Genomic DNA, 13,887 nt, shown 5'->3' on the forward strand with positions numbered 1-13,887 from the left:
CTGTCGTTGAAATGGAATGTGTACAATCATTGCATTATACCGGTGCTAACATATGGGGCAGAAGCTTGGAGGTTAACAAAGAAGCTCGAGAACAAGTTAAGGACTACACAAAGAGCGATGGAACAAAAAATGTGAGGCCTAACGTTAAGACACAGGAAGATAGCGGTGTGGATGAGAGATCAAACAGGGATAGTCGGTATTCTAGTTGACATTAAGAGGAAAAAATGGAGCTGGGCAGGCCATGTGATGCGTAGGATGGACAACCGGTGGACCATTAGAGTTACAGAATGGATACCAAGAGAAGGGAAGCGCAGTCGATGATGGCAGAAAACTAGGTGGGGTGATGAAGTTAGTAAATTTGCAGGCGCAAGTTGGAGTCAGCTAGCGCAAGAAAGGGGTAATTGGAGATCGCAGGGAGAGGCCTTCGTCCCGCAGTGGACAAAAATATAGGCTGCTGCTGATGCTGATGATGATGATGAAGATCACATGAGCACTGGCACTGGCTAACACTATCACAAGTAAATCGAATACATCTGCACAAATGTCCACCATCGTGAATGATGGGGCATACTCCTCCTACGCTCAATTAGTAATGCATCACACGCACCTTGCTCAGGTTGTTGCTTGAGCATTCAGCAGTGAATGCAATTTCTTTTTTTGTGGTCTGTTAGCTTCATTTAGAAATGGCTAATACTTCGAGCCCTCAGCTCCTATCAAGGGCTCCCTTGAAGCGCTCGTACACACCCATTTCCCCCCCATGTTCTACTCGTCGTTAATAAAAGGCCAAAGCCTGAGACGGCTCTTGTGACCACAAATTCGATGTTCGGCGTTATGCCACCAAACTTGTATACCATCAAATGGCTCCACAACTGCGTGACAGCAAAGGGCGCCAAAATGGTGTGAAAACCCACGGCCACTGGTTGGAGTCGAATCCACGAGATTGGGTTCTAATTAAGGCTAAGTTAATTAGGGCACTTAATTAAGATCGAGTTCAATAAGGCACTTGAACCTACGACGTTTTGTGGGAGTCGAACCCTTGACATTTGGTATTAATTAGGGCGAAGTGAATTAGCGTGCAATTCATGGAGGTAGAGTTATTTAAAACACTCAGGCACCAAACTTGATAGGAGTCAAGCCCACTACTATTAATGTGAGTCGAGCCTACGAACTTTGATGTTATTAAGGCGAAGTTAATTAGGGCACAATTTTTAAGGTAGATTTAATTAGGCGCGGGGACCCCTAAATTCAAATGTGCCAAAATTGATGGGAGATGAACCCACGATTTTTGGTGATAAGGTATTTAACGCACAGTTAATTCAGAAAGACTTAAGCCACTCGAACCCACGACCTTTGGTGGGCGTCGACTCACCAACCTTTGCTGGTAGTCGAAAGCGCGACCTTTGGTGTTAATGCGCAGATGATGAAGGCACAGTTAATTAGGACGGAGTTAATAAGGCAATCGAACCCACAACCTGTGGTGTTACTTGCGGCGAAGTTAATTATGACGCAGTTAATTAGGCACCGGTAATTAAGGCACTCGAACCCATGACCTTTGGTGGGAGAAAACCAGTAATAGGAAATAACGCGCATTTGAATGAGAGTGACCGGTAATTTAATTGATTTCACGTGAGTGCACGCTTTCGCCTTCATGCTCTTTAGCGTAAGCTAAAGTGACTGTCAACTGTTTCCGCTTAGATGTTGCAGTACTCACTTGTGGGACGTGAGCACAAAAGTGGTCCGCGAACGTTTCTTGATCTCAGCGATGGCTCGGAAGATCTTGTTTCGAGACACAACGTCCACGCCAGCGTAGGGCTCGTCGAGAAACACGAATGGCGATAGGCCCAGTAGCGCTGCGCTGATGGACAGCTTGCGGCGGTTTCCTCCGCTGTGCGGCAGGGAAGAACACTCAAATCACAATCGCGAATTTGAAAATACTGCTCACGACAAAATGTGCGGTGAGTGCGGTTGAATGTATCGTTATATTTACTGACAGAGTAGAAAAAGAGTTTCCAACAGCACCCCGTGACGAGGCATCGAATGTGCAGAGGAGGGCTGATACTCTCCAGGCAGGAAGCATGTGGGTTCTCGGTGAGAGCAGGGCATGGGATGTTTAATTACAATATTCAAAATTATTTACATTTGGGGTCTGGACTGCACCCACGGTCGGTGGATATGATTCAAGCCATTTTGATCGGAGCAGTGGATGATAATGGAATGCAATAGAGGAAAGGGGATATGCACATTATTCGAGCGCTAGCATTGAAAGTCTGTGTCGTAATAAAAATGTGGTTGATCCCTCTTATATAGGAATCGGTATAGAACACGAAAGTGAAACGTGTCTTCACAGAAGTAGTGTAATGTTTATTGCACATTGATATATAATGTCTATTGGTGTTTTGTGGCTAAAGCGCCCTTAGGCGTTGATGCACCCACGCTGACGCCTGGTGGCACGTCTCCTCCATCACGACTACCAACGTCGATGACCATGAGCAACCGTCGTGCATATGGAAGCTGCACTACGCTGCACACGCTAGCACAACGCGAAAGACGAAGCACGTAACTGACACACTAATACAACGCGCAAGACAAAGCACGTAACTGAATCGTCACCGAGTCAAATCAGCGCGTACAGCGCGTCGTAATTGCAGCCTCCGCGATCAACTTCAGAAACATTTTCAGAGCTAATTGTGGAGGCCACGCTCTGCTGTGCTGAGTACGGTGAACGCCACCTAGGTGGCGTTGGTAGTGCTTCTTGATGCCAGCGTCCCTTCGAATGCTGGCATCGAGGCGTCGTAGTGCTGAGACCACCGAAGCGTTCACTGTCGGTGCGCGTTAGTGTCATAATGCAGTACTTCTCTTTTCTGCTCGTAGGCGGCGGCACCGCCCCGAGCAAGAGCGCGGGTACACGGAGGAGTGTTAGATATATAAGGCGCGTCTGTGTAGCTCTCTGCAAATGCGTTTGTGGCGCAATGGGTTAAACGCTCGGCGATCTATCGTCGCGGACCGAGAGGTCGTGGGTTCGATTTCCAAATTTTGCATGTTTGTGGAACTTTTTCTTCTGGTTTCTCTCTTTGTATTATGTTCTATGACGTATTTCCGTGACGGAAATACGTCAGTGAAGTCTTGGTGGACCCCGGCATAAAACACTTTCATGTTAAAAAAAAAGGACATCCTTCAGGTTCAACTACTCGTCAGAGCTGGGGCCAGACATTTGTGATACCGGAGACCTTACGAGGCCACAAGCAGTTTGACCTACCATAATGACTTGCGAGAGAATGTCTTTCTAATAATGCTAACCCCCCCTCCCCAAACGCCCACACTCAACTTGCATTTTCTTGTTGTTGCTGCTTGGCCGTGACCACAGTCTTTTGACAGACAAATACCAACCTCTTTACTTAAAATCTATTCATTTCGCTAACACTAAACCCTGCTATTCAGGTCAGTCGACGCAGTCTTAAGCGTTTATCACGACGTTTGAGTGGGCGGATCCCGAAGATAGTGCCTTCTAAATAGAAGTAACCACAAAAAATAAAGATGTTCTTTGTACGATCAAGGTACATGACCTCTGTCCCAAATAAATTAAAACCTTTGTGCCCGGAAACAAACGTGCGTAGAACTGCGTAATTCTGCGTAACGTCAATGCGCCTCTTGAGAAACTGCTTTGCGTCACACGCCAGCCACTCCTTGCTTTAGATTTGAGGTCGCTCTGGCAACAGAATGAAGGTGCGGCCGATTGAGAACTCCCTGTGCTCGTGTGGTTCCCAGAACACTCTAGGACATACAGGATCATAGGGTCCAGATTTTGCCAGAGCAGTAACCAGTCGGCGGCAGCACACTTCTATGATTCATAACCACCATTCTTTTCTAAGCAGCTTTGCATTACATAGATATGAACTGGAATTGACTCTACTTTATTTTTTATGCCCTCAACTCGACACTACAAATCTGAAAGTTATATTTTGAGCTACCGCAACGCCATCCACATTTGGTGCTGTTAAGCTAGTTCTCTGTTCCTTTATGTGTTTCGATGCTTTCCATTCAACTCGCTGCTTGAAGCAGGTATTTAAACAATGAATAAGTAAAGAAAGCAAATCCACGTACGAAAAAATAAACAGCATGGTAACACTGTTAAGCTGATTAAGGTTGATACTAAAACGGCAAGTAGCTCATGCAAAAACTGAAAACTCAGTAAAGAAAGACAACGAAAATTTCCATATAATTTTAGAAAAGCACACCCTGCAGAGGCTGTGTCTAAATGAAAGGTTATACTGTTGAGTAATGACGCCTTGGAAATAAACAAAAAAACTGAGAGGTCGTTCTAAGAACTTTACGTTAATCTCGATTTGCTAACCTGTACACCCCGCACTGTTTGGATGCGTGCTCCGTGAGGTCGGCAACTGATAGAATGCTGTCTATCATGGACTTCAATTCGCTTTCAGGGATGCCTCTCAGCCGACCGACCAGGTACAAGTACTCGTACGCATTCAGCCGGTTCAGGAGGCCCCCGAGCTGAAAGCAGTAGCTGATCTGCGACTGCCACTGCGGTGAATCAGGAAAACACAGAAACAAAATTTAGTCCGCGGGCGAATGCCCACCCCATCGACTATAAAAACGCTCCTTGTTCACGTTAAATGGTACCAGCACACTGGCACCTTTTCCCACCAAATGACAAACCCGTATGCGTGACGGAAGTCAAATTGAAGTTTGCGCCAAACAACCCCCCCCCCCCCCCCCCGTTGTGCACGCACTCACTGGCCGTGCAAGCTTGTGCAAATATTTGTACCAGCTCCTGCTTGTGCCAATATTTTGCAAAGTTTCTAAAACTTGCAACGTTGTAGTTGTTCACCGATCGATACACATGGTTTAACTTCTCACAGGAACTCTGCCACCATGGAACGCCTCTTAATTATTGGGGGGCTCCGGATCCACTTTCCTCATCACTGTTTGTTTCAAGGACTTATAACTAAGTACAGGGTCGTTTTTACTTTCGCTCCCTGTTTTATTATGTTAGGTGTATTCCGCAGAAAGAAAGCGATGATTTGGGGCAGAAAGATATGTTTACGTCTATGTTGTGTTTCGTTACCATCAGTTAACACAATAGTCAAATTATACATTCAACTCAGTTCAGAACACAAACGTTTCTTCGAATGACTGCGTTTGAGACACTTGGCAAAAACAAGACTTTTAAACTGATTTGATCTTTTCGGGGCGTCGCAAACTTACAGAAATGACACAGTTGACCGTTGTGAGCGCCGCAATACCTTGTACGTCAGAATTTTCTTGTCGTACTTCACATTCTCAAAATATTTCAGAGCTGAAAGAGTTGTCCTGTTGACATTATACACGCAGAAGACAGGTATGCCTCAGTTACCCATAAAATCCAAAGAAAACGAGCACATATGGCGGAAACCGCAATGCTATAGGACCTGCGCTACAAGAAAAACGCCATGAACTAGAAATAGAGGAGAAATGGAAAAGCTACAGCACTTGCCAGGATAGATTTCGTGAATGAAAGCCGTGGAAAATACGGAGTAAATGATGGGCCGCGTATTTTAGGCTCAATGGCACGCAAGTCAACACTTAAACACGATTTCTGAGTAACACTGTTTTTTTCCTGGCATGAGGAACATATTCTCCACAGCTATTGCTTATTGCTCCAAAATTTGCGGGAATTGTTGAAATGTGCCTACTGCAGCTACTGAAAAAAAATTTGTGATCTCAAAAACATTTTTGATAAAACGTTATTGGAAAATTGCACTCATGTTGCGATCTCAATGATGCGAATACCGCGCGTGATGGAAGAGAGAATTGGTAATGCCACTGCTATGCTTCAATGAAACGTCAACATTGCGCCAAATTAAACAGAAATTTATTTGGTTTGATGGCACTAGTTCTTTTTACGGGAAACGCAGGGAATGCGGGAGATGGAAATTCAAGACGATGAGCAACACGAGACCGAAGCGAGAGCATGATTGTGGGCTCCTGCTCTCACCTCGTCCTCGCGTCGGCCATAGTTCTTTTTAAATGTTTTGTGATTGAGATACAAGACAAAAATAGATATACGCAATTACAATTTAAAATCTTCTCAATATTTTTTGCGGAACTGCTCATGGGTAATACGGAAAGACACGACTAAGCACCTTCAAATTTATAAAAGCTTTACTTCAGGGTAAAGTAAAAAATCACATTCTCTGATGTCCCATTTGTGTCTTATCGTCAAGCGCATTAGAGAGGAGAGTCGGTAAAAAACTAGAAGACAAAGAATAGTAAACTGAAAGAAAAATGCAGTGAGTAATATTCGCCATGTGAAATGCAAGTCGCGCGTTCATTTGCAATGATGGCAAGTACACCAAAAAAAAAAAAAAAACAGCAAGTGTGTCCACTCGTATGCGGCAAGAAGGTCTGAGTCTGTTTATTTGCGAAAAAAAATAATCAGACAACTGCTTTGTTTTATAAAATAGGATGGATCACATGGCGATTTATTTCCTAAATCCGGTTTCAGGGGCGCATCACTGAAATTTAACCTTCAGGGCTCTTGCTTTGCATGAAGGGTGTTCGTGTATAATTCTGCTTTCAATTTCATTATTTTTACAGTCTGTGAACTGAACTCTAATAGGGGCTGTCATGATTAGTTATAAACTATTAGTGTTTTGACATTTGTTTACACCTAGTGCTGACAGAGCGAGTAATTTTAAACGTTGTAATTAGAGTTACTCTATACAGTCGTGCAAGAAAAGAAATCACAGCAAGACAGGGCAGGGCAAGCGTCCACAAAAATTAGCTGGTCCGAAGGCTAAAATTTTGATTATGCGAAATGATAAGTACAGGTTTCACATTTATTCAGTCTCATCAATTCATCATCAGCATCATCATTTATTACTCCGTTAAAGGCCGCTGCTTGGGGTATTACATAAGGGGGGGGGGGATACATATACAAAATACGCTAAAACTGGCCAGTGATCAAATAAACGTGGGGAAAAACACTTGAGAAATCATTCAATGAATAAAAAGCAGTTAAAACAAATGAAAAAAAAAAACTAAAAAATCATCTACAAATTTGTCAAGAAGATCATCATTATCATAATAGGTCCACTTCAAAGCGAAGCCGACTCCCAGCCACCCCAAGTTTCCCCTGTATTGCTCCCACTGGCCACATTTTGTGAATGCACATTTCCTCATTTTGTGACATCTAATTTTCTGCAGCCTTGGATTCCGCTTACTCTAATTCGAACCCAATGAGTAACTCTAATCGACCACGGCTATCTGTTATACGCAATAGATGACCTGCGCATCTCTATTTATTCCTCCTAATCACAACTCCAATATTGGGTAGCCCCACTGGCTATGTAATCTGCAACGATGTTATCCCATCTTTGAACATGATGCCTAACAATTTTAGTTCCATCGTTCTTTGCACAGTCCTTAACTTTCTTTCAGACGTATTTGTTAACCATGTGTTAGCCACGGTAGAATACAGTTACTGAATGCAGTTCTTTTCAAGGATGGCATTAAGCTGCTAGTCAAGACATACTATACCTACCCTGTGCTCCCGATTGAATTTCTATCTTTTGCAACTTTTATTGTTGAGGTTAAGGTCCCTTGCGAGCGATTGCTCTAGTCAAACTCATTTTTACACAGAATCTAGAGGCCTGCCGTTAATAAAGCTTTGTTATCTTGCCAAGCTTTTGAACATTACCGTTATCGCCTACATAAAATAAACTTCAACCCTACTCTTACACATTTAAGGCTAAAGCAGCAAGTTCCTTTATAAAACTACCCTTACCTACCTATTTCCTTTTAAGCGCTTATTTACTTTTCTGTTACCAGTTATTTATTCTAAGTAATAATGGTTTAGCAATCGCTCAGAGTCGTGTCGAAATAGCCGCTATAACTCTCTCGTAGCCTAAGCAAGCCATTCCTGAGAATTAGACCCGGATGTTTGTTTCCTATCTTTGCTAACGTGACGATGGTTTACGGAGCTTTATGGCGCAGAGGTCAGATATGACCAAATGGTGCCAAGCAAGTATAAAGAGTGGTTTGTGGAGAATGTATCGCTACTGTTAGGTGTAACTTGGCCTTATAGGGTCATAACAATGATCGCTGGAAATTGCGTAAAATAGGCCGACGTAGCGTGAACGCGCGCACACGTTATGTCACTTTGGCGAGAACAGCGGCTTTAGTTCAACCGATGGTTCGAAGTACTGGCGCCACCAACGTAACCGGACGCTCGGCCAATGCGCTCCGACACGCCCGGCGTCTGATGACGCTCGCTCGCGTGCCGATGGAATATAAACGCGCCTTAATGCTCTCTTGTGATTTGACCTCTAGCTCTCAAGGTGAAAACTGTTTAGTCGCCGACGGCTGCCCGAGGTAGCGTAATGAAGCTTTCGCTTCAGAACGCTTAACATTGCACTCGGCCTGCGTCTCTCACGGGTGTGCGGGCCCCTTGAATGCTGCAGAAACACATTTAAGGAAGGATTTTGAGTCGTTTTGGGTGAATAAGGACACAGCAGCCCACGGCGCCACTTTACCATGGGAGACCAGGCCGGTCAGGCAGGCCGCCGCCGATCGGTATGACATCGTTTCATGTATAATTTGTGTGTGTACAGTTTTAAGGTGCCAAGTTAATGCCAAGTTAAATAAATCTAGTTTCTTCAAATGTTACTTCGCATTGTCGTCGTACCTGCCGATCTGCCCCTGCCGCTGCCAGAGCTCATCCCCCTTCATCGTGCTCTCCCTGGTGAGCTGATGCGTCCGAAAACAAGGCCTTCACATTTTGATATAAGATGGCTTATATTGCTGTGCAAAAATGTCGTTCCAGCAATGCAATTGTGTTTAAAAGTGAAGCCGACTTTAAGTGGTTCGGTGTAAGCTTCGTCTTTGTAAGCTGGCTTCCCCAGGTTGGCTATTGCAGTGAAGCATCCTCATAAATAAAAATGCGATGGGAACGGGGCCCGATAACGCTATCGCGTTCCACTCTTAAAGGCGAAGCTTAAGCGTCCTCCAAGTTTTCTTACTTGTGGCCATCGCAAGCGAAGCAGTAGGCGACATATCAGCACTGCTGATGCATGTTGAAGCTGCACTCTGTAGGCGACGAGGCGCCACAGTCTAATCTGAGGCGAAAGACAAACAATGTGTGGAAAGTGCCAGCACCAGGCTATACCGCGTTGGAGTCTCCGCTGCGCTGTGACTACTGAAGAGCTCCCTGTCGGCGCTCTTTAGTGTCACAGTGCAGTACTTCGCTTCACCGCTTCTAGGCGGCAGCGCCATCCCTTTCAACAAAACTTATTTTACTCGTTCGCGCCGAACGTCACATTTGTTACATCTGTAACAGAAGTTCGTCGCAGACCCCGGCATGAAACACCTTCGTGTTAATATACTATATTTAGTAAATGTATGACGATGAGTGCAGTGAGGTATGACACAAGCATGAAAGATGCGTCACAATAGATTAGAAGCAAGCTTTAGCTCCAGGCGCCTTCTACCTAAACACTTAGGAAAGGTCAAATCTTTTTTCTCGGCAACCACTGCTCCGAATTTATTGAGGTTTGTTGTATGTAAAGCTAAAGGTTGAAATATAGTGACTTTTGGTGACAAATTTTTTATTTAGTTGTCAATTTTTATAAAAAACTGGTGAAAATCATAACTTTTCAAAAAACAATACTATCAGGTTTACAACTCTGTAGCTCAGTAATGAAATATGGTTTCACAATTATGTCCCATTGCATCTAGTAGTACGTCTAAACCAGACAAAATCGATGCACTATGCATGGCTCTCAAACAGACCACTAATAAGTGAGTAGGACTTTAGGAAAACGATTCTAAGCAATGTAAGGAGTTCAGGTAAGCTATACATTCTTATATCGAATTGGTGCACTTTGAATGCTTTACCGGATGCAGTTTGCAGAACTGTGATATCTGTCGTTGGTACATAAAAACGAATCAGTAAACTTCGGGGTTTCATTTATTCAGACTTACCAAATTTGAAAATTCTTTTTGAAATAAAAAATGTCACAGTTTCGCCCTAAGGGCGAAGCAATGAATGCGATAGCAACACAGCAATGTCATACGAAGTAAGGTGAGCGGCTTTGGTAGCAATATGAATTGTAGTAAACATGAGCTGATTAAGTAAGCAGGTGTGCTGCGGCGTAAGTAGACCGACATGAAGAGAGACTCGATGACCACGAGAAGGCGCGTGTGAAACGGTGGTGTTGATGAGAAGCGCTTCCCGTGGGCAGCGCGTGCGAAGGGACACACCTGTAGTGCTGCACTGCCGATCCGGGCAGCATTGCATGTGTAGCGTGCGTTGGAAAATGTGGCCCGACTATTACTAACTGAATGAACAAGCGTAGTGTGAGCGCGCACAAACAAACATGAATAGATCAAACTGAATGACTGCAGACAACGACTGTCAAAACGCTGGCAGCAATCGCATATACGCCGCAGCGGGCGAAGGTACGTGCTGTCTATCGCTTCAACGGAAACTGAGCGGCGAATGCACAGCGCATAAAGGTCAGAGCCGTGTGGAGATAAGAGACGGTGCGAGCGAGCGACGAGCGCGGTTGTTGGCAGAGTGGAAATGCGCCCCCCCCCCGCTCTCTCCGGCGCTCGCTTCCAGCTTCCTTGCTTGCGCGTGGAAGATTGAGTGCGTTCGCTCTCCGTGACAGCGTGCGTCCCCGCACGCTTCCGCTCGGGCATACGGCGCACGGCGGAGATTTTATCTATACGGAACCTCACGACGACGGCGACGCCGACGGCAGAAATCCGGTGGAAGTGTCCATATAATTGCAATAAAATTCACCGCTCATGCACCCTTCACAGATGGTAAAGCATGGCGAAGCCGAAATGGGTGGCCCCGGTATGAGCCACACGTGATTTCTTTCTTTATTTCTTTATATTTTCCTTCTTTTTCTTTTTTTTCTTTCTTATCCCTGGCCCATATCCGCATATCTAATGGAGGTATGCGCCACACATGATTTTCTTATCGTTAAGCAGGACGTCACTGACGAGCATGTGATATCATTGATGTCATGACCTATCAGTCAAGTTAGTCATGCATTGGCACCACTCTATGTCAATTTTCGCATATACCAAGTGAACGAGACGCGAGTTTTCAATGAGTTTTCGATACGTTCATTTCCGCCTGAGGGTTCCTCTGGTCGGACCACCGTTGTTTCAGCCTAGGCATATACAGCTTCGCTTTCAAAGTTACGCCTGAAATCAATATTCCGCTTCTAACAGTCACTATAATTTAGCATTCTCTCTCATCTGCAAAAATTTCATTAAAATGGGCCGAGTGGTTATTTCAAAACAGTGTTTTTGCGTTTTATATGTATTTGAATAGGCGGCGTCGGAGTTGGGCACAAGCTTAAGCTTCCTCCTAAACAGAATAGCAAGAGAGCTGTATAGTAGCACTAATGACTAACAAGGGCCCCTGAACGCAAGGGCGTGAAGGCGCGTGCAATGCTAGATATAGCTATGCCAGCCACAGCCTGTGATCAGAGGCAGTGCAGCGTATTTCAGTGACATCGTGATACTGCGCATTGTTCACCACTTTAAGAATTCGCCAGAACACATATCACGATGATGGTCGACGGTATTACGCTGATGATTGAAGCAATATGCAGACGAAACGTATTGCCACCGTAAAAATGCCGTATTTATGATGCGTGTAGTCCTTCGCGGTTCCTCTCTCTTGCTCCCTGTGAACACGCTGTACCATCTGGTGTCACCGCCGCAAAGCCTGCGCGTTTCTTCTAAAATAGATGGTACGCCGGCGCATGCGCTGAAAAACACATCATGGCAGCAGCCGGTCTCCTCTCTCTCGCTTCTTTATGGGCATGCGGCGCCATCTTGTGGCGCCACCGATAAGTGAAAGTGAATGGTGGCCATTTGAGGGCTAATGTGTGCCGAAAGTGAAACGTTGCTCTTTCACTTGCAATATGTAGCCAATATATCGTGAAGGCTCTTTTCCTCTCTGGCCGATGTTGCAGGTTAACTGAGCGATGTACTTTCATGGTGCTGGGTAAAAATATGGGGTAGGTATGTGTAACTTGTATGCTACTCATACCGCGACCTTCGAGATGTAGATGCCAGTTGATTAGTGCATTCACTGTGAGAGAAATTGTAGAGTCCAGAACTGGAGCTGCAGGTTGGAGGGCATATAATTTATTTAGAATGATTTTCGATCCAGAATAGTTATACGGTTTTCTTGATGCAGAGTGGTAAAAAAAAATCACAGCATATCCACGGGGTGAATGATGATGAGTGGGCGAAGCTCCGGAGGGAATCATCGGATCTCCCGCTTAAGGGGACGCTACCACAAACGCGTTAGAAACGTGCAGTACTCTCTAGTAAGGGGGAGCGGCCACAGCGTCTTACGCAGCCATTTACACATGCCGGAACGTGCACCGCGTTTGCCGACGCCATCACATGACTGCTGAGAGAGTATACCCCCCGTATTCATAAACGCTCCTCGACTTGAACTTGACTTGCCACCGCTTTGGGCAGCGCGTTCGAAACGCGTTGAAGGTAAGGCGGAGAGGCCACAGCGTCTTACACCAGCTTCTTACACGGGCCGTAACGCGCTAGCACAAACGCGTTAGAAACGCGCTAGAAACGCGGCCTTTCGTTAATGTTGGGTATTTATTGCCATCGTGGTGCGTGTGTCCATGTACGCTTCGTGGCGTAGTGGGCTAACGCCGCGCGCTCGGAAGCGAGGGGTCCCTGGTTCGATTCCGCGCTACGGACACAACTTCGGAATTTTTTTTCTCATTTTTCTCAGACTGGTTACACACTACTACTACGACGACGGGGACGGAACGGGTGTCGCTATAAGGAGCTTCGCCCCTAAAAATTGGGTTAAGCTTTGGAATTAATAAACAACAGATTCTAGGACGGAGTGAAATAACTTAAAAAATTATGGGGTTCTACGTGCCAAAAAAGACGATCTGATAATGAGGCACGCCGTAGTGGGGGACTCCGGAAATTTGGACCACCTGGGGTTCTTTAACGTGCACCTAAATCTAAGTACGCGGGTGTTTTCGCATTTCGCCCCCATCGAAATGCGGCCGCCGTGGCCGGGATTCGATCCCACGACCTCGTGCTCAGCAGCCCAACACCGTAGCCACTGAGCAACCACGGTGGGTGAATTAACTTCAATTTACGATATTTACCACCTTCAAGATGGAGCAATGAAATTCTCGTGAGCGTAATCTCTCAGATTAGTACCTCTCTCGCTGTCAGCAGAGGCAGTGGAAGTGAACACTATTATTCATTAGAAACACCCACTCACTCTGCGTGCGTTCCCACTGAGCTTGGCCGTCGCCGTGGAGGCGTCACCGTGTGAGGCGCTGACCAGTGCGGCCAGCATTTGGAATGTGGTGGTCTTGCCGGCGCCGTTCACGCCGAGAAGGCCAAAGCATTCGGAGGGACGAAGCGCCATGTAGGTGCCTCGGACGGCGAAAAACGCGCCGAAGCGTTTGTGCAGACTCCAGACGAGCATCGAGTAGTTGGCGAAGTCTCCTTCTTGGAGCGCAGAGTTGACGAGCTTCTTCTCCTCTTCGACATTTTCGTCGGCAGACAACTCCTGGCCCGCGAAGTGGTCACCGCGCTTCAAGAAGCCAGAAGTTAGGAAGACCATAATTGCCAGGAGGACCAGGCCTGTCACTGTTGCAGCCAATAGCTCGATTCCGATGCCATCATATGTAATTGCCAGCACGCTCGCGCCGCAATCAATTTTCAAAACTGCAACAGTAAAAACACCCGTTAAAGGCGATGTCATTCAAGGGATGTGGCAACAAAAAAGTTAAAGGAAATATTGTCTACTTAAGAAATGCTTGTCAATAATTGCCCCTGAGAAAACCATTTTTCGGGGAAAAAACGGCC

General features: G+C 45.7%; 1 protein-coding gene across 1 annotated transcript in view; it reads right to left on the minus strand.

The window, feature by feature from the left end:
• Positions 1–1,711: 1,711 nt before the first annotated feature.
• LOC119434842 (phospholipid-transporting ATPase ABCA3-like) overlaps positions 1,712–13,887 on the minus strand; it is a gene marked incomplete at its 3' end in the record, with an annotated part of 32,402 nt that continues 20,226 nt past the window's right edge. Inside the window, exons 6-8 of the mRNA XM_037701896.2 lie at positions 13,295–13,746; positions 4,352–4,539; positions 1,712–1,885 (exon numbers count right to left, since the gene is read on the minus strand). Coding sequence (XP_037557824.1) covers positions 1,712–1,885; positions 4,352–4,539; positions 13,295–13,746 — 814 coding nt within the window. The remainder of the gene's footprint in view (positions 1,886–4,351; positions 4,540–13,294; positions 13,747–13,887) is intronic.

Source organism: Dermacentor silvarum, unplaced genomic scaffold, assembly GCF_013339745.2.
Source record: "Dermacentor silvarum isolate Dsil-2018 unplaced genomic scaffold, BIME_Dsil_1.4 Seq269, whole genome shotgun sequence".
NCBI classification, from domain to species: domain Eukaryota; kingdom Metazoa; phylum Arthropoda; class Arachnida; order Ixodida; family Ixodidae; genus Dermacentor; species Dermacentor silvarum.